A 26,362-nucleotide genomic window follows, 5' to 3' on the forward strand; every position below is an offset into this window, starting at 1 on the left:
GAATCCCTGCCAACTTCCAATTTACTTGGAATGCTCAGATTTTGTTTGAAAACTACAAATTTACAACCGGATAGTTATTTAGAAATGTCAGAAGTCTCTCATATAGTCCTGAACTTTCAAAAAATCTTAAAAAATGTCAAAATACTCGTAGAATCCCCGCCAATTTACTTGGAATGCTCAGATTTTAATTGAAAACTACAAATTTACAACTGGATAGTTATTTAGAAATGTCAGAAGTCTCTAAATAGTCCTGAACTCTCAAAAAATCTTGAAAAAATGCTAAAATACTTGTAGAATCACCACCAACTTCCAATTTACTTGGAATGCTCAGATTTTGATTGAAAACTACAAATTTACAACTGGATAATTATTTAGAAATGTCAGAAGTCTCTAAATAGTCCTGAACTATCAAAAAAATTATGAAAAAATGCCAAAATACTTGTGGAATAATCACCAACTTCCAATTTCCTTGGAATGCTCAGATTTTGATTGAAAACTACAAATTTACAACCGGAGAGTTATTTAGAAATGTCAGAAGCCTCTAAATAGTTCTGAACTCTTAAAAAATCTTTAAAAAATGTCAAAATACTTGTAGAATCCCCGCCAATTTACTTGGAATGCTCAGATTTTGATTGAAAACTACAAATTTACAACCGGATAGTTATTTAGAAATGTTAGAAGTCTCTAAATAGTCCTGAACTCTCAAAAAATCTTGAAAAAATGCTAAAATATTTCTAGAATCCCCGCCAACTTCCAATTTACTTATAATGCTCAGATTTTTATCAAATTTATCACTGGGTAATTATTTAGAAATGCCACAAGTCTCTAAATAGTCCTGAACTGTCAAAAAAAAATATTGAAAAAAAGGCAAAATACTCCTAGAATCTCCTTCAACCTTCAGTTTAGCTTGGAATGTTCAAATTTTGATTGAAAACTACAAATTTACCACCGGACAGTTATTTAGAAATGCCAAAAGCCTCTAAAAAGTGCAACAATTTTTCTAGAATCTCCACCAAGTGCAAATTTAGCTTGAAATGCTCAGAATTTCATTTAAAACCACAAATTTACAACTACATGTAGAATCTTTACCAACGTCCAATTTACCTTGAAATTTGCAGATCATAACTGGTTACTAATTTTTAAATGTCAGAAAAATATTTTAACATAACGTAAACGTAATTTTAGTAAAATCATAACTAGACGGGAAGCTTTAGAAATAGAAGAAATGCTTCCAAAGAAATAATAATAAGTTTAAACAGCTCAGAAGGAATACCAACCTGGTGAAATAATGTCCAAACTTTCGTTACTTCTATTCAAAGCGTTGTTCTTATCGCTGCTTCTCATACTCCGATAACTGAACCGATTCCTTCTCGGTCCGAGAGTTTCTTCTGAGCTGAACTTTTTGCTGATCTCCTGCTCGGGCACGTTGCTCAGAATTTTCTGAACGCACGGTGACAAATGGGCGAAATTATTCAGCTGATGCGAGCGTTTTGGCGTGGACGTTTTGTAGGAACGATTCGATTCTTTGTGGATGATGTACGCATCAAATACGCCCATAATACTTGGCATCAGATCGGGAGAAGATCCTGGAAAAAATTATAAAAACTGAAAAAATGCAGTGTAATAGCAAACATACAGGTTTAGGTTAACATTCTTTAAAAGAATTTCTCTTAATGTCAACACTCGTGGTATTAAATGGTTATTACGTTGCTGACCTCAGTTGCTCGGATTGGTAATACTTTCAAGAACATGTGTTTGTAATAAGAATGTGGTAAAGTGGTGAATTTTGCTTCATTGATATTTTTGAAGTGAGTAAAAGGTTAATAATGAAGAGGTATTAAAATAGGCCATTCGAATTGTTAAAAAATGTGTTTTTTAAAGTTTAGTCACGTTTTCTGGAATGGTCTATTGCTGGGTTAGGTTAGCTAAGGTTAGAAAAGAGTGTAAAAGAATTACTCGTCCTTTTTTCTAATCTAGATTGGTTGTTAATTCTTCAGTTTAAGCCATATTAAAATAAATTTTTTTAAATTATAATACGTTTACTCGCTTTCTCATCCTTCGTCGATAATGAATGCCGGACGATCATTATAATTGAAAAATAGGCCTCCTGTTTTTGATCAATCAATTTAGGCTCTATTTAACTTGCGGTTCTTTACGGTCCACTCATAAATAATGAAAAATTTGAAGTGACAGCTTTAGATGTTTTATGTGGGTCAGATGATACGTTTCCTGCTTAAGAGCACGTCTTCTACTAGAAATAAAACATTGTTTGGTGATTGTGAGAAATTCGCGTAAATCGCCACAAACAGCGTCCATATACGTTGTGTGTACTTGGACTTTAATAACAAAATCGCACTTAATAATGTGAGTAGTTAATTAGGTTGCACGAAGGTCATCGATTGGATATGGCGTGTATGTTCAACAAACTACATCATAATACGAAGCACAATCTTCATTAAAAACATTCAATAATTAACTGAGTGAACATCTGGACTAGAAGATGTCCGGTCAGTCGATGACTTTTGACTTTATTATTTACATTTCACACTGATTTTACCATAAATATTCCTAATGTTATGGTGAAACACTCACGGTCAAATTCTATAGTAACAATATTAGTGCTTTCACAAAAATTGTCCTTATCAGCTTGTATGTTAGAATGTGTTGGTGTGGGTGGTGTAACTAACTCTTGTTTACTAATATTTACTTAACCAGATGCCATAAAACTGGCGGCTGATTAAAGGGAAAACTACATTCAAATTTGTGAACGTATACCTGGAATTACGATATACCATCGTTGTTTTATATTAGAATTAATTAGGGAAATTTTCCAGAAAAATGGAATTTTTTTAATGCATAAACAACATTGACGTTACAGCAGTTTTAAACCGCGATAAGTTTATCAACCATTCTATTTTTTGCATTTGCTGCTTATTTATTAGCAGTTTTTGTAATTTATACGTCTTTTTGTATTAGTACTACAAGGTAAACCAGGTTTTACTAATTACAGTACAACTAATACAATGATCATTCTAGAAAAGGCACATTAACACTAAGTAACCAAATTATACTTCATAGAATCAGAATAAATGCACATGGTGAGTTGTTATTTGGTGAGTAACAACGAAAACTTACATTATTTTAGTTAGTTAAGTATGCAAATTCAAGTTAATCATCTAAAACGACCAAAAATATTATTCCAAGAATGTTTTTTATCAATTCGTAGTTTTTATAACCCTATTTGAAGGTATTGATCAGATTTTCAGAATGTTGGAAGGTTTATTTTAGCATTGTACACATCACTTTGAAAGGTTCATTTCATTCTGAGAACGGTTTTCAGTATTTCGTATCCAGACTAATCTAAGTTTGGGTTAGAACCAAGTTTTTCTTTTAGGTATAATCTGTCAGTAATATTAATATTGACAGATCAACGTCACGTGACCTGTTCAAAAATGTAAAATAGAAAGTTGTAGGGAGTTACTGGCTGAAAACAGTCTGCTAAGTGCTTCAGTAATTCTCTAAAACTTTGATTTTCCCTATATAATATTGATTTTTGTGCTTAGTGTATCTTCACAGTTTTGTTTGCATTTGCAAATAAAATTTAAGGTGAAAAAAATCTGGATTAATTGTAAATGACTAAATCTTAAATTTCTATCCAAATTGGGTTGAATATAAAGTTTTAGTTGAAATTTTTTCAATTAACTGTCCTAAATGGCTAAATTTTGAATTCCCAGTCAAATTTTACTTGAAATCTCATATTTTTTTATGATAATTCAAAATTCTGGAAAATTCCCATTAAAAAAGCCAAAATTTAGGGTTTTGAACCGAAACTAATTTTAATAGAAGTAATTTTGTAAAAATCACAGTTGGGAAAGACTATATTTTGAATTTTTAGTCAAAAATTATAAATTTTTTTAATAAACAGTCGATAATTTCAGGAGAATGAATTCTTAGTCAAAATCTGTTGAAAAAATATAATTAAAAATAAAATATATAATTTAGTTGAATATTATATTTTCTACGAAGATTTCTACCTCCTGAAGCATCTTCCTCCTTCTCAGTTCATACAGATCTTATCAGTTCTAATCATGTTATCTATCACAAAGAAACAATAACATTTAGATGATTTCTATCTTCTGAACAATCTTCTTCTTTTACAGTTCCTATAGGTTTTATAAATATTGGTCAAGTTATCCATCATACGAAGAAACAATGACATTCTGTTGATTTCTACCATCTGAATAATCTTCTTTCTTCTCAATTTTTACAGGTCTGAACAATTTTAGACAACGTCTGAAGATTTTCACCTTCTGAAATATCTGTTTCCTTTTCTCATTTTAGACTCTCTATTCTAGATTCTAGACCATCACTTGAAAGAACAATAACATTCAGAATATTTCTACCTTCTGAACACCTTTTTTCCTTCTCCCAGATCTTAACAATTCTAGTGAAATTATCTATCACTTGAAGAAACAACAACATTCGAAGATTTTCATCATCTGATGCTTACTGTCCCTACAGGTCTCATCAATTCTAATTTACAAGAAGAAACAATGTAATTCTGTAGATTTCTACCATCTGAACAATCTTCTTTTTTCTCAATTTTTACAGGTCTTAACAATTTTAGTTAAGTTATCTTTTACAATGGAGTTCTAAAGATTTTTACCTTCTGAAGCATCTGTTTTCTTCTCTCAAGTCTTATTCTTCTCAAGTTAACCATCACTTGAAGGAACAATATAACATTCAGAATATTTCTACCTTCTGAACATCTTTTTTCCTTCTCCCAGATCTTAACAATTCTAGTGAAATTATCTATCACTTGAAGAAACAACAACATTCGAAGATTTTCATCATCTGATGCTTACTGTCCCTACAGGTCTCATCAATTCTAATTTACAAGAAGAAACAATGTAATTCTGTAGATTTCTACCATCTGAACAATCTTCTTTTTTCTCAATTTTTACAGGTCTTAACAATTTTAGTTAAGTTATCTTTTACAATGGAGTTCTAAAGATTTTTACCTTCTGAAGCATCTGTTTCCTTCTCTCAAGTCTTATTCTTCTCAAGTTAACCATCACTTGAAGGAACAATATAACATTCAGAATATTTCTACTTTCTGAACATCTTTTTTCCTTCTCCCAGATCTTAACAATTCTAGTGAAATTATCTATCACTTGAAGAAACAACAACATTCGAAGATTTTCATCATCTGATGCTTACTGTCCCTACAGGTCTCATCAATTCTAATTTACAAGAAGAAACAATGTAATTCTGTAGATTTCTACCATCTGAACAATCTTCTTTTTTCTCAATTTTTACAGGTCTTAACAATTTTAGTTAAGTTATCTTTTACAATGGAGTTCTAAAGATTTTTACCTTCTGAAGCATCTGTTTCCTTCTCTCAAGTCTTATTCTTCTCAAGTTAACCATCACTTGAAGGAACAATATAACATTCAGAATATTTCTACCTTCTGAACATCTTTTTTCCTTCTCCCAGATCTTAACAATTCTAGTGAAATTATCTATCACTTGAAGAAACAACAACATTCGAAGATTTTCATCATCTGATGCTTACTGTCCCTACAGGTCTCATCAATTCTAATTTACAAGAAGAAACAATGTAATTCTGTAGATTTCTACCATCTGAACAATCTTCTTTTTTCTCAATTTTTACAGGTCTTAACAATTTTAGTTAAGTTATCTTTTACAATGGAGTTCTAAAGATTTTTACCTTCTGAAGCATCTGTTTTCTTCTCTCAAGTCTTATTCTTCTCAAGTTAACCATCACTTAAAAGAACAATAACATTCAGAATATTTCTACCTTCTGAACATCTTTTTTCCTTCTCCCAGATCTTATCAATTCTAGTCAAATTATCCATCACTTGAAGAAACAACAAAATTCGAAGATTTTCACCTGGAGCATCCTCTTCCTTCACAATCTTTCTAGGGTATCCTTTACATGAAGAAAAAATTAGTTTTTGTAGATTTCTACCTTTTGAACAATCTTCATCCTTCTTAGTTCCTACAAGACTTATCAATTGTAGGCAAGTTGCACAACAATGACATTTAGAAGATTTCTACCTTTCGAACAACCTTTTTTCTTCTCCCAGATCTTATCAATTCTAGTCAAGTAATCCATCACTTGAGAAAACAATACAATTCAGAATATTTCCACCTCTTGAAGCATCCTCTTCCTTCACAGTCTTTCTAGGGTATAATTTACATGAAGAAAAAATTTGTTTTTGTAGATTTCTACCTTTTGAACAATCTTCATCCTTCTTAGTTCCTACAAGACTTATCAGTAATTCTAGTGAAGTTGCACGACAATGACATTCAGAAGATTTCTACCTTTCGAACAACCTTTTTCCTTCTCAGTTCCTACAAGTTTTATCAATTCTAGTCAAAACAAACCTAAGTCATCTTTATAGTAACATTTACTAAATGCTTAAATGGTTCTCTCTTTTGATTTCAACTTGATTAAACAGTAATTCTTTGTGTTGCCTAAAAGACATGGTTAAATTGTTAATAATAGTGCATTGGACTCACCCAAAGTCGATTCGAGACGGGTTAAAATTCACATGCAGGCACGTTTTTGTCGGTATCTATATCCGGTCTTAGAGGCGAGTGAACGTCACACCAAACCTTCGTTTTTTTTATTGTTTCTGGTAACCAAAAGCCAAAACGGCGTCGGTTGTTTGTTTTTTCGAACGCAATTAAACCCAAGCTGATATGCACATGTGGCGGAATAAATACAGAGAGAGAACGGGGTTTTTGGTTTAAACGTTGTTTCAGAAACTAATGAGGAATTTATGGTCGGATGAGGTGATTTTTATTGGAGCGTGGCTTGATGCTAATTTCTACGAGATGGTATAGTTGAATCGATTTGAATAGACTGGCTTAATTGGATATGGAGGACTAAAGTGTACGGAAGAACCTTTCACTGTTAACAAACTTATCAGCGTATAGGAGTGAATTGAAAAGTTGATGGGAAACCTTTATTCAATTATCTTTTGTCGGCGAGCTGCATTATTTTTGGGGGAGTGACTGAAACTCCTCTTTGTTATATTAGTTAAGTTAGGGGTCAAAATTCTGGTTAGTTTGGTAATAGACACACACACGTGAAATCTAGTATTTTATCACTTGTTGTGTATATAGAACCAAGAGACATAATAAAAACCGATCTGAGTTTATTTGTCGATAGGCGCCTCAAGATTTCCTTCACTCGACCGATAATATTGCACTTTTAATTGGTACTTGCACAGGATCAGTTGACAGTTTATAACAAATGTTATAGGCAACAGAAGGTAATAAAAACAAACGCCATTAAACCGCACAGTAGTTGGTAAGATTAAGTCGTTTACGTGAATCTCAGATTACTGCTTTTGCCTGAGCCGTTGGCCATTTCTGCTCAGGATATATTCCATGCCCGAGTTATCGGTTCATATAAATCTTTTTAACAGTAGCCGCCAGACTTTATATATTACCCAGCATGGGTTCAATTTTGATTTAAAGAAATGCTCAACCGCCGAGGCGCCACACTTCAACTATCTAGTTTAGTCGTACAAATTATGGGACAGCCTAATGCAATTCGATTTATCATGTTCAGGTTGTGCATATGTAACCTAAATTTGATACAATAACAGGTTTACTTTTGGTCAGTCAAGTAAGTCTATTCCAAAGATCACTTATAGCCTGGATATGCACAGGTAAGTAGGCAAAGGGAAATGCAGCTGGAGTTTCGCCACCAATTAAAGAAAGTAGGGAAAAATCAAGTTTTCCCTATTCACCCTTGATCTGGACCGTCTTTTTCAAGATCAAATCATTGTTTCATTATCTGACACTTTGCTGTCTTATCTGCCTATTTTCTTTCCTCCTTTCTCATGTTACCAATAAGTAGAACATTTTCCAGCATCATCCCTTTATACACATACACACAATGTTGACACATTGACAAAGTTTTCTGATAACTTGTGTGTAATGTGGGAAATCATCGTTATTCACGCTATAAAAATTTTTGAAATTCGTGCCAATAATGGAACGTAATGCTCAGTTTGGCAACATTTATGAAACGCACCAGGAAGGTTATCTTATCTCTAAATCAACTAGGTAACTATTATGCTACACTGAAGTGAAAACTATAAATTGTTTATGGTAAATCCACGCATGCAGCATTTGCGTACATTTTTTTCACTGTTTCTGATTGGTGAAATAAAAGCTGTTTTTTCTTGACCAATCGCAAACTAGCCACTGTGTCAGTTCCCCAAAATGCTTTATATGTGACTTCAGCATTAATTTACAAAACCTTGCTCAAAAAAGTATCACGTGATCAATGTCACGACTACCAAAATAGAGCCAACCAAACCCAATGCTGTATAAACTGAATTTTGACTGAACTTGAGGGATTTTGACAGTTGTAACGTGACTGTTTATCCAAAATGGAACCAAGTGTCACGTGACTATTGCCATTACTAGCAAAACAAATGCAATTTGCGTCAACTAAGATGCTTTGGAAATGTGACAATTTTGACAATTGTGACGTTACTGTCTATTTAAGATGGTGTCAAGTGTGACGTGATTTTACGACTAGCAAAATGCGGTCAACCCAATCTAAAGTCGTATAAACCAGTCTGTGACAGCTAGACGCGAAAATATCTGTACTTTATAGCTTCATAGACGAAACTTTGACATTTTATGTAATCAAGGAGCTTACATTTTGACAGCTGTAACTAAAGCAAGCTTGACAAGCCCCAAAGCCCAAAGAAAACATAAGCAAATTTGCGGCAACTAAGATACAGCGGTAATTGTACTTTATAGTTTTATAGTCTGAACTTTGACAGTTGTGACGTTGATCTAGGTCCGGTGTCACGTGACCTCTGTCACAACAACTAAAACATACTCAACAAGATTCAAATCACAGTACTGTTCATAGTTTGTGATTTTTTGACCAATCACCATTCATTGTGCTAACATTTACCCAAATACTGCACATGGGAACTTAGTTCACCAAACCTTGCTCAAAAGGTGTGCCAAACTATAAACGTGTAAATATTTGCGAAATTTTGTGACCATAGATGACCCAGAATGATATCTAACAACTATTTGGATGGTTGTTTAAACATAAATCAATGGATTATTGTAAAAACGGAAGGTTACTCGAAACAGCATTAAACGGAAACCAGCTAATTGATAGCAATTAAAGGTCTGGAAAAAACCAGCTGTAAACCAACCCACACCCATTAAACCGCAAAAAAAATTAAAAATCCTACCTTGGGGATCCGCAACCCTCCGTTTGCCGTCACCATACATCCTATCAAGTAAACCGTGTTCGGCGACCATCCACCCTCCGATCAAAATCGATCACCCTGTATACTGAGTACTACGATTACGACAATCAAGGTCGGCGACGAGAATTCGCTGGGTACGACCAGCAAGTACGCGAGATTAGTGGGCTACGACTGACTGTCGATTGTTTTTCCGATTGAAAGCCGAGTGGAAGACGCAACGTGGCAACGTCGATGGTGGTACCGTTTTGACAACGTTGTAATAAAATCGAAGCAGGATTAGTTGGATTAGAGCTTGGTAGTACTTGCCGAGAAAAGGACTTATGCCAATTTAAGCAAAACACTCTGTCGATTAACATTCTTATTTTAAATAGAATATTTTTTGTATCTAAAATGTCACATGACTGTTTGACAAGTTAACAACCTTTGTTTCCTGTCGTGACAGATGGAAGATGACAGGTCAAATAGTCTGATGTGTTTCTAAGGCATTTTGAGTGTCAACTGTAAAAGTTAATTTTGACAGGCATCAACAAAAGATGGCGCTTGCTGTGATTGAAAAAACTGTCTATTTTATATAGAACACTCCGTATGTCAACTACCTGAAACTTCACCAGTTGTTAAACTTAAAAGTTCTATTTTATAACTCAATTGATTTTTCATTTGAGAGCTTTACACGAATTTTGACACGTATGACGTAGCTGAATCACAACTGTCAAAGTGTTCAAGTGTTGAATTTGAATGGGACTCTTAAAAGCAGCAACATAGTAGAGTGGTAGTCAAATGTGTTTTATATACTGTCAATCTTCCTTCCTTCCTTCCTGAATCCCCCATCCAACTAGGGGAATATGGCTTCTGCTCCCTATAAGGGGCAATTTGCCAGGACTGTCAATCTCAAATTTCATTTTTGACAAGTCTGCTCTAATCTGCAATCTGCATTTATTAGTGGTACCCAGTATTGGTTCGTTCCAACCATTTCAACTTCGATAGCTAAACACTTGACTGGCCGGTTAAAATCAACCGCCAAGAATTACTCATGTATGAATCACTTCAGTTCTAAACATTATCGTCATTTGTCTAACAGTAGCTGATTGTCCTGATGATGCTCATGACGGTGGTACCGGGCGGTACCTTACTACCTTTAAAATGCACTGTTTTGAACATTTTAGGCGAGAACCATCCAGATTCACTTTGAGGAAGAAGAAATAGTGAAAGTTAGATAATAGTAGACGATAAGGCATAATAGTGATTAAAATGGTCTGGTTGGCCGCCCACCGTTGGTACCGGGTGTTTAACCCGCATTATCTGATCGAACCATTTAGACCCACGAGACACGGTCGGCATCTGTCAATCTGAAGAACCTCGGGCTGTCGCAAAACAGTTCCTGAACCACTTTACGAATTCAAATTTCGTTACTTAACTACCACGTAATGGCAAATCGATGGATGGTTAACACAAAATAACAGGAAGCAATTATTTTTTTAGTTAAATTCAAAACGTACAGAGTGAGCAAAGGCATTTGTTGCATAGCTCTGGGTTTTGTTCAATTTGTTTTGCTAGTAGTAGCAATAGTCACGTGACACTTGGTATCATCTTGAATAAACAGTCACGTTACAAGTGTCAAAATCCAAATCCACTAACTGTCCCGAATGTGGAAAATGTCAAAATTCGGTTTATAAAGCTCTAAAGCACAAATAATGTCATATCTAGTTTGACTTTTCCTGACCAATCGTGACAGTGGTCACGTGACACTTGACACCAATTTAAATAGACATTAACATCGCAATTATCCAAATTCAGATGATAAAGCTATACAGTAGAAATGCATCTTCAGTTGCCACAAATGGCATTTGTTGCCTAACTCTGGGTTTGATTGAATCTGTTTTGCTAGTAGTGGCAATGGTCACGTGACACTTGGTCCCATCTTAGATAAACAGCCACGTTACAACTGTCAAAATCCCTCGAACTATCCTAAATGCAAAAAATGTCAAAATTCAGTTTATATGGCTTTGGGTTTGGTTGTTCCTCTTTTGGTAGCTAAGGTTGACAGTGCTCACGTGATACTTGACGCCATCTTAGATAACCAGTAAAAATTAGTCACATTATGAAGCTATAATTTACTCTTGCGGCTTAATGGTCTCTATCTCTATAGTTTTCGGCTATTTATCTTAGTAACTGTCGCAGCGGTCACATGACACATTTTCCATTTTCAGAGACGTTTTGACAGATGTAACGCGTGAACATGTGACTCTAAACTACGTATTAGTTTACTAGTCACGTGACAATTGCATATTTTTTAATTAGGGCACCACGTAATCTCTGAAGAAAAGCTCCACATGTAAAAACATCCATAGAGTGTTACCTGGAGACGTGTTCTAATAAAAAACCCATTTAAAAAGGGTTTTCTAACAGTGAAATTATTCGAAAAGTATCAAATTTATACGTGGGGTAGTTCTAAATACACCACAGTAGAAAACCTTAAGTTTACTGGTTGTTTTTTGAAAAATAGTTGTTTTCTTCTTAACAGACCATTTAATCCCAAAAAAGTTTTGTATTTGAGATACACAATTTCGAGTTTTGATAGCTGAACAATTTCCAAGAAAACGATAATTTTGTTTAGAAGCTTATTCTAATAGAAAAAAACGTTTAAAGAATGCATTCTAATTAGAGAAAAACAAAAGGACATTTTAATTGAAAAACCAAGAATTTCACGATAATCTATTTGAAGAGACGTAGTTTGTAGGAATATTTTTTATGGAATTATCTCACATTTAACTAACTAGGGTGACCAAAATTATCAAATGTAAAGTACTTACAACATATTGTGTTCCTTGATACTGAAACCTCATCCAAAAAACATTTACACCAAACTAAAATTAAATAAAACGTTTCTGAGTGTGTGCACAAGGGATAATTAGTTTGCTGATAAGATAAGAAAAATGCAAAAATGCGTATTCAAATAGCAAGAGACAGTGGCTGAAAACAATAGCTGGATGATAAACTATCTTTGCAACATGTACACCAAGAAAAATATCTATTATTATCTAAGAGCGAATTATTAAAATTACACGGTTCCGTTGTAATTTATGGCTGGACGGGTACTTTTTTCATAAATCGATAATTGCCAGTTGGGGAACCCGCAGATCTAGTGAGAAGACCTGCCGGCTAATGAAGTGGTCAAACGCAGTGGCCAACCGACCAGAACCGTTTGTAAGGTGGCCAAACGTTGATTGAGTTACCATTTACAACTCCATGTTTATTACCAAAGTAACCAAGTTCTTTTAAAATGTCGCAACTCAGCAACAATAATCGTAAAGTAGAGCTGTTATCTTGCGCCCCTTTTGTAGAGTCCATTTTGCTCTGAAATTATTATTGACAAACAGAAATTATGTACAATAAACAAGTTTGCAACACTGCGTGTATATGAAACCTTTCAAAATGTCGTCCATAAATCAGGCGAAATGCGTTTTTGCTCGCCGGATTTTGTAATCGTATTACCGGCCAGATCTATTGGCTATTGATTGGAAAAATTGTGACGATTTATGGGAATAGTTTAAGTTAAAGCAAACCATGGAAAGTTTAGACAGTTGGCAATCATTTGTCATGTTAAGATTATGCAGTGTTGAAGAAATTCTTGAGAATTAAAAAAAATTTGAAACCTGGAAAAATACTAATCACTTCTTCATTAAAAAGCAACAAAAATATTGATCTATATACAGGGTTAGGAAAAAAATTGGACAGTTGTGACGTGTAACTGTCTATTGTGGATATATTTCGATCTGTCAAATACAACGCCATAATGCTATACAACTAGCTGTTTTCTGTAAAGCTAGTTCCATATGTGAAAATACTAAAAACTATCAAATACCAATCTATGAAGCTATAAAAGTTTTAAAAAATCATGCTCAAAAGCAATCAATCAAAAGTTCTAATTCATTTCAAGTAAATTTTATATGAGTTGAATTTTAATGATTTTGACGTGTCAATTTTCTAAAAATCCAAAAACAAAATTTTGTTTTGTTGTTAAGTGGACACAGGGAGTTTTAGTAAAATTTGGCAACTTTTATGGAAATTATATCATTTAAGGGTTTTCCTCACTGGGATTATGTTAATTCCGAATGATTAATGGCTGATTTGCCATTTATTAACTAAAAAAATTGCAGTCACTTATTAATTTATCAAGTTTGTCATCGGTCCTCCAAGATAAGTAAGGTATTATTTTATAAGTTTTAATAATGCACTCTACTAATAATAGTGATGACTGTATCATTGATTTACTATCATAATGCCCAGCCTAGTAAAATTAAAATTCCATTCAGTCACGTGACATTACATTAAATCTAAGTAATACAATCATGTGAACTGTCAACCTTTTGACTTTCAATTAAAAGTGTAGAATCACTTTTGACAACAAAACTGTGAATTACATTGAGGTTTAGTGGTATTTTTAAATTCGACGTTTTTACACTTTTTTAATTGAAAAAGTTTACAAAATGCATTCTCTAGTAAATTTTCACAAATAATTATTCAATTACTTTATACCTTCATTCAATTATTTTAGTTCTATGGTAACGTCCTTTGTCCCACCATAAACAGTATTGTTCTATCTACCAACTTAATCAAATGCTTCTTCTTTTCTCTTTTCTTCAAGCTTTTGCTGTGATTTCATCCTCTGATGGTCCTCTGACAGTTTCTCAGCTGTCCAGTTTGCTATCTATTATGTTTTCAACTTTGGACTCTTTCTTCAACTTCTTCTATCTTCAACAACATTTTTCAATGTTAGTAAACTGACAATTGACAGACAAACACTGACAAATTGATGAGATTTTGCATCTTAGATGCCTTCTTCAATCCATTTTTGTAGTACAAACCAGTCTTTGCTTCTTTCTTAAAACCTTCACAACTTTTTCTCATTTTGACGCAAGCTACCTCAAAATGCTTTTCCTCCACTGGGTTTGCTGTTGGATCGCAAGATTAGCAATATTGCTTACCTCCTTCATCAAAACATAACCAACTGATATGTTCTTGATGTTCCCATGCAAGAATAAAAGGTTTTTAGTATATGGTTAGTGCCAGGAAGCTAGGGCAAGATCAGATATCAGATTCCAATAATTCAGCAACCTTTGGTCAGATATTTTCCCATATTTGTGACTTCTTTCTTTCTATTGTATCTGATATGGTGAAACTTAATAACGGTGAAAGGTATACGACGATCCCAATCAAAGACAAAAGTTTTTCTTCCTGGTAACCTGGTCGATGGATATTTCCGAGACCCTCAGGGTCCACGGGCGTTTTTGATTGAATGATTGCAGCCTATAAATTCCAGCACAATGCACGGCTACGGGGCAGGTTGCACAATCAAAGGGGGGCAGGGCCCCCATTAAGTAGGATTTTTGTTGTTTTCGATTTTCCTTCTCTCGCTTCCTTGTTGTTTTCGGAATCGGTGCGGCTCCGTTTTTTTCGAGTTTGAATTGTTAATGCATCTTGTTTACTTTTGGCATAGGTGACAGTGTAATGGTACTCGGTGGGTGGTGGTCGCGATAAATCATCCCTTTTTTAAGTTTTACGCAACCGTATTATTTCGCAATTATTAGAATTTATTTATCGTCAAAGTCTCCCAGTGAAAAAAGGTCCTCCTCGAAGTGAAAGCGGTCGTTTTCCATTTACCCACCAGTACTACCGACCTGACCGTAAAGTACTTAGTTATATATTTCCTAATTTACGGAGTATTTACATTCGATAAACGGGCATTACGTCTGCCCACTATCTTCTCGGGAATGATTTACATCCGATGACTTTCCTTCCTTTTCATTCAGCAATTGGCAGTGGGCGGTACCGTCGCCGCTCAGAAATTCCGTATTCCTGGATGAATTATTGTCGAGGAAATAGGCGACAATAATACCATTCAAATGGTACAATTTAACATACCAACTGTAGATCAAATAATTCGTGTAAATTACTAAATGAAGTACGTGCATAAAATGACTCAAAAATGAGATAAAATAAGGTCAAATTAAACAACAATATCGATAGTGTTCTAAGTAGGATAAGTAGACTTGTTGAGATAATTATTGATAAAACACTACGTAAATGTCATAAATTGCATACTTAGTTATCATCAAAGTTTACACATAAAGCCTGTTTAAATTAAAAAGTTACAACGTAGTTTGAATTAATTTGACCAAAAACGTCAAATTGATGAATTTTGACAGAAAAATGAAGAACGAAGAAAAAGAAATTAATGTTGAAAACTGTCAAAAATGAAGTTAGATACATTCTTACTAGCAGCAGATTGTCACAATTGCTGTCAGAAACCCTTTTCCAATGTCCGTCTCCTGCCAAATAATGTTTCAAACTTGTCAAAAGCAGTTTACAACTCTTTCTGTCAAAATTGCAGTTAGAAACCTTGTTAGTAGCACCAGATTGTCAAAACTGACGTTATTGACGTTTGCAATGTTTGACAATTGTCAAAACAACTTAAAAACTTTCTGTCGTATGCAGTTTTTAAAACTGACGTTAAAACACATTTTTAGAAGGTTTCGTGATGTGTCAAACATGTCAAAAGGTGCTTGCAACTGTCTTTCCGTTTCAGAATTGTTAAATCATGTTAAAAACTATTTTTCTGTTTAGATTTGTCAAAATTGAAGTTAGAGTTACTAGCACCAGATTGTCAAAACTGACCTTAGAAGTTTTCTCTCTAAAAATTGTTTTTATTGACATTTGCAATGTTTAACAATTGTCAAAACAACTTAAAAACTTTCTGTCTTATACAGTTTTTAAAACTGACGTTAAAACCCATTTTTAGAAGGTTTCGTAATGTGTCAAACATGTCAAAAGGTGCTTGCAACTGTCTTTCCGTTTCAGAATTGTTAAATCCATGTTAAAAACTGTTTTTCTGTTTAGATTTGTCAAAATTGAAGTTAGAGTTACTAGCACCAGATTGTCAGAACTGACCTTAGAAGTTTTCTCTCTAAAAATTGTTTTTATTGACATTTGCAATGTTTAACAATTGTCAAAACAACTTAAAAACTTTCTGTCGTATGCAGTTTTTAAAACTGACGTTAAAACACATTTTTAGAAGGTTTCGTAATGTGTCAAACATGTCAAAAGATGCTTGCAACTGTCTTTCCGTTTCAGAATTGTTAAATTCATGTTAAAAACTGTTTTTCTGTTTAGATTTGTCCAAATTGAAGTTAGAGTTACTAGCACCAGATTGTCAGAACTGACGTTAGAAGTTTCCTGTCTAAAAATTGTTTTTATTGACGTTCGCAATGTTTGACAATTGTCAAAACAACTTAAAAACTTTCCGTCATATACAGTTTTTAAAACTGACGTTAAAACACATTTTTAGAAGGTTTCGTAATGTGTCAAACATGTCAAAAGGTGCTTGCAACTGTCTTTCCGTTTCAGAATTGTTAAATCCATGTTAAAAACTGTTTTTCTGTTTAGATTTGTCAAAATTGAAGTTAGAGTTACTAGCACCAGATTGTCAGAACTGACCTTAGAAGTTTTCTCTCTAAAAATTGTTTTTATTGACATTTGCAATGTTTAACAATTGTCAAAACAACTTAAAAACTTTCTGTCGTATGCAGTTTTTAAAACTGACGTTAAAACACATTTTTAGAAGGTTTCGTAATGTGTCAAACATGTCAAAAGATGCTTGCAACTGTCTTTCCGTTTCAGAATTGTTAAATCATGTTAAAAACTATTTTTCTGTTTAGATTTGTCAAAATTGAAGTTAGAGTTACTAGCACCAGATTGTCAGAACTGACCTTAGAAGTTTTCTCTCTAAAAATTGTTTTTATTGACATTTGCAATGTTTAACAATTGTCAAAACAACTTAAAAACTTTCTGTCTTATACAGTTTTTAAAACTGACGTTAAAACCCATTTTTAGAAGGTTTCGTAATGTGTCAAACATGTCAAAAGGTGCTTGCAACTGTCTTTCCGTTTCAGAATTGTTAAATCCATGTTAAAAACTGTTTTTCTGTCTTAGATTTGTTGAAATTGAAAGAGTTACTAGCAGCAAATTGTCAGAAGTGAGGTTAGAAGCCTTTTTACTTCCTATAAATTGTTGTTATTGACGTTTGTTATGTCTAACAGTAGTCAAATCATCTTAAAAACTTTCGAACATATACAGTTTTTAAAACTGACTTAAAACACATTTTCAGAAGATTTTAAACATGTCAAAAGGTATTTGCAACTATCTTTTTGTCTTAGAATTGTTAAATTCATGATAAATACTGTTTTATCGTCTTGGGGATGTGAGAATTTAGGTTAAGATCGGTTTTTGCAGTGACTTATCTGTCAAATCATGTTAAACACTGTGTTACTGTCCTTAGAATTGTCAAGAAAACTTGTTTATTAACGTTTTTAATGTCTCTCAGTTGTCAAATTATGATATAAACTTTCTGACACGAACAGCTTTTAAAATTGATGTTAGTACACATTTTGAAATGGTTTTGTAATGTTCCAGAGCTGACAAATGTTGTATAAATCCAGATTTTTGACTTAGATTAGTAGAAATTAATGTTAGAAGCATTTTTCCTGCCTAGGAAAGCGTTTTCAATCTCTGACAATGTCGTTTGTTTGTTTAAAACTGAACTGAAATTGATAAAAAAACTGTAAAAAAACCATTCAAAATGCTTTTATCATTTTTTCCCCAAATCTTCTGAAAATTGACTAGAAGCTAAAAAACATTTTGTAAGAATATTTCTCGAATTTTGTAAGATAAAGTCTCGAGAGATTTACACGGAAATATGTGGAAGGTTAGCAAGAGGATTTACCTTGACCTCCTTTTGAGTACTAAAGGCATGTATAACTGTCTCAAAATGAGTGTAAAATGCCAAAATATAAACTCAGATCAGTAAGATGAATGTGACTATTAAACAATGCCTGATTTCACTATAATACTTATTATAGTTTCACTGATTATTATGTCTAAAACTTGCATCAAATATGAAATTTGTTTCGTATTCAATTTGATAAATCCGTTGTTTACTCAGTAAACAGAGTGACATTGAAAAGCGAGTAACATACAGGAAATGAGCGTAATGTTTTGCTGTTCTCTAATGCGTTTTCTTGAATGCATACCGGTGTGCAATGTTATACCAAACGCTGACCCATTAATTGTCGTTTCTGCAATTTGCTGTATCCTTCGACGTTTTGTTGCTCACACAAGAACAAAACGGTTACTTTACTGTTTACAGATCGTGAGAACGATCATCAAATGGCATAAATATTAAATCAAGAAACTGTGTACACCAAAAAATTGTATTAGAATATTTCTATGTATGTTTGAACCAAGTCTTATACACACCATACAAGCCTGGCTATGAAAAAATGACATTGACACAGTGGGTCAATTGGTGATTGGCCAAAGAAAAGCAGCTTTCAGCTTGCTGCTTTTTCTTGACAACAACCTAATAACTAACTACAGTTAAGTTATTCAATTTTCTTCTTAAAGATGATTTAGTCAGTCAGGCATCTTCTAAGAAGAGTTTCATCAAAATCGATATCGTTGAACCGAAAATAAATGACCGATCGAATAAAATTTGATTTTTTGATCGATTCATCTAACAAAGTGCAACGACAGGTCGCTCGTTACCCGACCATATGGCTTGAACATTCCTGCTGGCTTCTGCCCCGTCAGGTTCCATCACATTTTTTTTGTTTGTTATGTCTTCGAATGTCTGGTACTACCTTTTCCTTAGTACTACCGGCCGATTGTTCTAGACTCAGCTCGAATGCACGTCGTGTTACGAAATAGTTACGTGTTACAGCGCTTTGTGCATTATTATTGTCGTGACGATATCGATTGACCCACTGTGGATTATAATTGAATCAATTGCGCTAGATTAGGTTTTCCTGGAAGTTCATTAACAAAGAATTTGCTTTGACTAATGTTCCTGCGCTTATGTGGTTTGAGATAACAATGCTAATAAAAGTTTTGCCATGTCCAACTGATTTTGAAAACATATCACAAACTGTAAAGTAATACGAGCTGCTGAAAAGTACAAATTTTCGATATTGTGTCAATGACCACCCTATATAAAGCGTCCTGTCAAAGTGATTAAGTCAATTTACACAGAAACAAGGACCAAAAGTCATTTTTGCATAAACAAAACGCTTTTATCCAAAATTGACCTGGAGACATCAACAGTCAACTAGCTGAGAAACTTTTTCTGTACTAATTCATGTTTGAATAGTGAATAATTGATTTTAAAGCAAAAAAATTAAATTTACTAATTAAAATACACATAGAAATGTAAAATAACGGAAAAATTACCATAAGGTTAGGTTAGGCTTATTTGTGTTTTAAGAAGCCTGACAACGTGATTAGTAGATACGTGTGATTAACTAATTATTTTTAGAAAACCTCTAAAAATGGCAATTAGTAGACATTTGTGAAGAATGAATTTGCATTGTTTCACCATCCGTTAGTAAATAATCATAGAGATATTAAATAAACAATTTTTGTCAGCTTGCAAATCTGTTCTTGTTGTTACAAAGACGTTTATGGTATGTTCCAAATTATAAAACTAAATCGCAGCACTGTTGGTAATTTGTGATTGGTCAAGAAAAAGCTGCTTTTTGACCAATAAGCAAATAACAAGCTGTACTTAACAGACAGAAGTTTTCATATATTTACAATGTTTTTAATACAAACTGTACCTTTTAAGTATATAAAAAATAAAATACAAAATTAGTACTAATCATTCAGACTACATTACTTAAAAAAATTTCTGTCTCTGTCTTGTTTAAACTATTTGTGGCACAAAACACTACAGAGTGATCAAAACACTTGAAAAAAAGTTAAAGTAATAATTTTGATTACAAAGTCAAAAAATCCTTGTTTCAAGACTGAAAACCAATGAAAAAACTACTAATTTAAGAGTATACGCGCTTTCGCCTAATAGTCCAGGCTGTCATTACTATACAGGGTGAGTCACATCAGTTAACCGTAACGCTCTTTATACCTGGAATAAATGGAACACACTGTGTATTTTTGAATTTTTGGAACCTCCTTAAGTTTATAATAATGTTTGATTTGTGTTTCTTAGGGAACAAAGAAAATCATTTCACTTAAGAAATGTCAAACCAAGTTACCAAAAGTATGGAAAAATACGTTTCGTAGGGCCAATGGGATGGTACAAAAAAAAAAGTGAATACTTACGTAACATTGGTACAATTTCTAACAAAACTGCCTTACCTAAAACAACGAGAAAGTTATTAATATCCAATATAATCACTCTAAACATTAACGTTAACAACACTCAATAAACGACCATATTAGTTTTAGATTAACAGTGAGCAATAAAATTGCAAAACATATCGATAACACAATAAGTTTTACTATTGTGTTCAAAGATTGCTCATCATTGCAAGAAAGGTGAATCAATAGAGTGTATCGGAAAGTTTATCTCTAGTAATAAGCCTTCCCACACACAAATACGTTGCCTAATCAATACTCACAAAAACGAAAAATCACCCCCTGAGGATGTTTTCTGCATGTACAGGGGTGGAACACCCTTAAGCAATATAATTTCCGTCCATTAATACGAATTGAGTTGCCCTCCTGCAAATTGCACCCCATTTTTGGTTCTTTCCTTCCATTTTGGGAGGTTAAAGCTGCAAAACTAGTTTACTTCCTGCCCACTATTTGAATAACATTATAACTGAAATTTAGGTCTGATTTTCTAGGTTACGTATACTGCATCTCCGCATCTCTCCCATAGTAATTTATTTCAATAGACACTTCAACAAACAAACTAAAAAACAGCAACAATGCGCGGATGTACAATCAGTGACAGTGTTAATCATATTTACAACATATCGTAGTAAAATCGTACCACTTCCAAACAATAAAGGCGAGGCTTTCTATTTAACTTGGGATTAAAATAAGACTTTCGATACTTACGGAGTCAAGTTGATCGGTGCCATCTGATTATCTCTTGGAGTTGTGTTGCAGCGATAACAATCTCAATGAATAGGATATCAAATGATTTTAAGAGTTTTTATGGTTTATTTGATTACGTGAAGACAGAGTAATGTTTTTACTGGGCGGTCAAGAAGATGTTTTTTAAAGAAAGAGAGAGATTGAGACAAGAGTAAAAAATGAACCAATGAGAGCAAATTTGAGAGACATGGTACACAAGATTTTGAGGTTGGCGCAAGGGGAGGGAAAGTTGACTGAAATGATAGTAGAATTTTGATGAATTAAGTTGCAGGACAAAGGATAAGAGAAAATGATAGAAAGGACAACATATCTTAAGAGAATTGGTAAAGTGAATATAACGAAGAGGCTGTTTGTTTAAGTATGAGGATTATGAGGAAAGTGTGAGTACAGTGGACGTGGAGGAAGAAGAAAAAGAATAACCACAAATTTCTAGTGTAGCTGCCAAAATTTACATTTTACAGTTGGAACTTAAAAAATCATCAAGCATATCTAATAAGTGACTCATCAAACCTTTTCCAATGGTTACTCTTGATTGCTAATAGTACAGATAATGATGGGTAATAAAAAATAACAGGACTGATTCGTATGGGTGTGTGGTACCAGCCAGTTTCATTCATGAAGAGAGTTGCATTATCTAAAAACTAGTCGTAAATTAGGCTCAAGCCTAATCGATTCAACTGAAACAACTTTATATAGCTTTGGATTGACCTATAAATGTTATGTTATTATTGGTGGTGTTTTGTAGTGCATCTTGTATCCAATTTGCTTAAAAGCGGCCGGAAATAAAGTTTAGTGTGAAATATGTTAATTATCCCTTGATGTCCAGCCCTTAATGGGTTTTAAGGATGGGCCAATAAGTGACAAGACGGAATTAGATGATTAATGTGTGTGGTTTATTAGGTATGAGGTCAAACCCCTCTTGCAGCCTATATGGAACCTGTAGCCGTAATAATATTATGAGATGGTTAAGATAATATTATGCATGCAGGTAAAAGTCAATAGAAGAAATGAGACCCCCTACGTTGGTGGTACTTAACGAGCGGCTAAGTTGCATGGTCACGGGCGCCGAACTCTCCGATTGTTGACTGCGATGAGACTAATCTCGGCGAAAACCAGCTTAACAAACAATGCTCATTAGATGTAGCACCACGCCCATCTTGTTAGCGTGCTACCGGAATAACCGATGTTAACACGAGACGATTCGAGGTAACAGAGATTATCTCACCTTCCCAGAAAATCTTTATCGGGAAAGCATTCGCCAGGTGACAATCAGACAGTTAAAAGCCTTGTGCGGATCAAGGATGACTCCATTTCAATAGCAGTGAATGAACTTTTTCAAGGATCGTCGCCATCTGGTTGATGACAGTTGAATGGTAACACACACTGTGTGTTCAGCGCCTTCACCAGCTCGTCAATGCCTCTGATCAATCATTATCTCAGAAAACTGTCACAAAACCAATCAAGTTTGATTTTATTACATTTAAACATAATTATTTCTCGAATTGTTTGTGCAACTAGCAATATAGTTACAAAAATTAGAAACTTGGATGTTAAAATGTGTTATATGCTTGATTTTTGTAAATAATAAAAAAAATCATGTTTTTGTGCTTAATTTAGTTTTTTGCTTGTATGGCTTTATTTTTGTTATAGCTATATTTGAGATATTGAAGGCTTCTGAGAGACAAAAACATACCAATTATCTGTTACAAAATTGGCATCAATTTACAAATTTAAACTGAACAAAAAATTTCCAAATGTTCCGAAGTAGTCTAAAAAAATATTCAACATTCTAAGCAGTTCAAAAGAGCCTAGAAGCTTCTAAAAGCTTTTAGAACAGTTTAAAAGCTTCCGAAAGTTTCTAGAACTGTCTACAAGGTTTCAAATGCCTTAAAAGTAGTCCAGAACTTTCAATGCTCTTTTAATTGTTCAAACACTTTCCAAATGTTCCTAAAGTAGTCTGACAAGGTTGTATATAATATACATATTGGAGTTAATCGTGTCAAGATGGCCTTTTTAACTAATTATGGCATGGACAAACGAATCTGGTGTCCGGTTTGCTGTACAACAATGTTAGACATTTTTGACGGTTTTCAAGATATGGCACGCTTAAAATATTTATTTACCTAAAAAGTGCAGAAAGTGGTACTTTCCAGCACGAGACTGTAGTTGGCAAGCAGTTAAAGGGCGGGAAAGACGCTTTCCGCATGTGTTAGGTACAAAATATTTCCTACGAGTATCAATTTTCATTAAATTGAAGGAAAGTGTTTAGTAAAATTACTAAAATGAAAACCTCTGTTTGCGAACATGATTAAAAATGTATCCTTAATTGAGAAATCAAATAAAGAGTTTTTTGATTTAAATGTTCTTTTTTTTGAAAAATAAAATGAATGCGGTAAAGTTACTTTTCCTCACTCATTTTTTCTTCGCAAATTTTTTCAAACTTCAAAATTGCAGGTTTTTTATACATTTATAGTAAATTAATCTTGCATTGCGGAAAAGTATCTTTACCGCACTTCAGTGCGGAAAAAATCTCATAAATTTTCCAAAATAAAAATTATAGAGTTACCCCCTTTAAAAATGTCAAAAATCTAATTTTTCAAGGTTGTACGGTAAAATGTTATAATTAATGAAAATTGCGTCAAACCATTTCCGAGATATTTAGAAAAACGTCTGAAAAAACGTTATCAAGTCTGGCGCCCTCTAGCGGCCACACGGAGCAAGTTAACGGTGCCCGCTCAACGTCACGTGATCCAATCATAGGCTACTTACGATCATTTAATATGTCTATACGGAACGTTTCAAATAATCAAGTTATTCGCGATTTTTTGGGAAAATACACCGAAATTTTGTCCAAATGAAGGTTTTTCCTAGCCTACTATACTGATTTAGTTAATATCTCAAAAACATAAAAACTACAAGAGTGCAAATTTGTTCGTAATGGACCACTAAACCAAACTGCGTAACGTTTGAACTTCAATACAGTTCCCTGTATACAGGGTGTCATTATTTTGCTCACCCTGTACACAATTTTTTGCTCTACACCACTGAAAAGAGCAGTTTAAGACGATTTTTTTGAGTGGTTGAACCACCCTGAACGTCCACAAATAATCAAGATACAGGATGTTCAAATTTTCAACTAATTTTCGGTAAAAAGTGCATTAAAGTAGTATATATCTGAAAAACGGTTAGATTTACAAAAAAAAAACACTACAGAAACTCCAAAATGCTTCTCAAGAAGTCTTGCAAAACCGTCTAGAAGCTTACAAAAAATTTCAAAGAAGTCTAAAAGCTTCCTTATGCTTCTAGAAGAAATAGGGTTTCAAATGCTTTAAACGCAGTCGAAAACCTTCAATGCTTTATAAACTCTCCAGAAACCTTCCAAATGCTCCTAAAGTAGTGTAAAAAAAATTCAAAACACTACAGAAACTCCAAAATGCTTCTAAAGCAGCAAACCTTTAAAAACAATCTAGAAGCTTCCAAAAGCTTTTTAACTAGTCTCCCAAAAGATATCAAAACAGTCTAGAAGCCTCCAAAAAATTGTTGAACCGTCTAAGAATTTCCAAATACCTCTAAAGCATTTCAGAACCTTCAATATGCTTTTTAAACTGTCCAAATACTCTCAAGTATTTTTTAAAAAATTTCAAATCTTCCGTATGCTTCTAAAGCAGTTTAAAAGCTTTCTAGAACTTTTAGTTAGTTAGTAGTTTTGCTCTTTTTACAGATTTTTATGCTTTTTTGAGAAATAAGATGTTCGAACTATGTTTAGTTTGTATTAGAGTTTGCAGTTTATATCGTGTAATTTTTGGGCTGTCTAGTTTAAATTTCCTTTTTATCTTAAATAAAACGTTATTTCTCTGTTACTGATTAAAACTCAACACTTGATAGTATTTTCCCTATACCACATATACACCATATTCAATTAATATTGTCACATCCATCAGTACGTACTATCAATTTTGCAACTTTTATAAAAACCAGTAAAATATGATTGTCTTCACGTAGTCAAATTAATTTAAACCTAAAAACCACCACAAAATTACAATCTCAAAATAGTTTGATATCTTATTCATTGTTATCGCTAAAGCATATCAGATCCTTCCCAGTAATTTCTCTTCTTTAACTCAGCGTCTGTCATTTTTACATTTTTCTTAATATTTCCTCTATAGTGTTCTACCAGCGAAATTTGTTTGGACCTGACCAAGGCATTTGACAGTGTATCCCATATTGTTCTACAGCTCGTGTATCCTCCTTTTTATCGGACGTAAATTCTTCCAATTTCCACATGGCTTCGTGACCACATCGGAATGTAACTTAACTTGATATATATTATAAATTCATTATTCTTCCACATCTATTGGAGGTGTTGAAATGCAAGAAATCCTGGGTCGTATTGTTATAATGCGTTCCTGCCGTTTTCAATGTGCTGACCTGCTTGTTAGGCCTTCGAGAATGCCGGCCGGCGCCAAAAGCCCAGAGAGAAACAATCTTGAATCGATGCCCAAGTGGCCGCCTTCACCTCCCGACACGGTCCCACGTTATTTTTATCATACCACGCATTTTCAATGTGTTGGGAGCTATTTTCGAACCGAAACTGTGACGAAAACCAGTTTTAATATCATAGCAATTTATAATACCAAAAAATTGAGTAACAACAAAACAATCCCAAATACCAGAAAAAATTGCCAGAAATTCTATTGTGTTGCCAACAAATGTTAAGGTGTTACCCTTTTAATATCACTTTGCAATAAATAAAACATCAATAAACGAAATGTCAACACTTGGTAGATACGTGTGCATTTGAAATTGACGCAATATGCATAGACCTATTTTCCAATAGGATATCGAGAGCACAATGGGCCTGAGTTGCATTAATCTAGATGGCCTACATTAAAAGGCGCCATGTAATGCCTACATTTCTCTCTCTTAACGAGAAGGAATTTAATTAGGCAAGTTTTTCCTGCAATGTTTACAAGAAATTTCTATTTCTAGGCGGACATCTCCATTGAGACAAAGTTTGGATTGCTAATTAGCTCTTAAACCGTTATTCTGGTATCGTAAGCACTTTAACGCTTTTTTTTTCGAGAAGCAATAAAACAACATTAAGAGGTACTTTCTGGTTAATTTCA

At 33.7% G+C, this 26,362-nt stretch overlaps 1 protein-coding gene across 5 annotated transcripts in view; it reads right to left on the minus strand.

The window, feature by feature from the left end:
* Positions 1-26,362, minus strand: part of LOC145734535 (uncharacterized) — a 94,276-nt gene that overhangs the window by 25,428 nt on the left and 42,486 nt on the right. Inside the window, exons 1-3 of one of the 5 annotated variants that reach the window (XM_081987974.1) lie at positions 20,753-20,888; positions 20,454-20,489; positions 1,278-1,586 (exon numbers count right to left, since the gene is read on the minus strand). In XM_081987974.1, coding sequence (XP_081844100.1) covers positions 1,278-1,586; positions 20,454-20,489; positions 20,753-20,873 — 466 coding nt within the window. In that variant the 5' untranslated portion in view covers positions 20,874-20,888. Of the gene's footprint in view, positions 1-1,277; positions 1,587-9,266; positions 9,468-12,094; positions 12,179-20,453; positions 20,490-20,752; positions 20,889-26,362 lie in introns of those variants that run through there. The other 4 variants (XM_081987975.1, XM_081987978.1, XM_081987976.1 and 1 more) reach the window with 4 other exon arrangements.

The sequence above is a fragment of the Ips typographus genome, linkage group LG10, assembly GCF_016097725.1.
Source record: "Ips typographus isolate SLU linkage group LG10, UJ_Ityp_2.0, whole genome shotgun sequence".
NCBI lineage: Eukaryota > Metazoa > Arthropoda > Insecta > Coleoptera > Curculionidae > Ips > Ips typographus.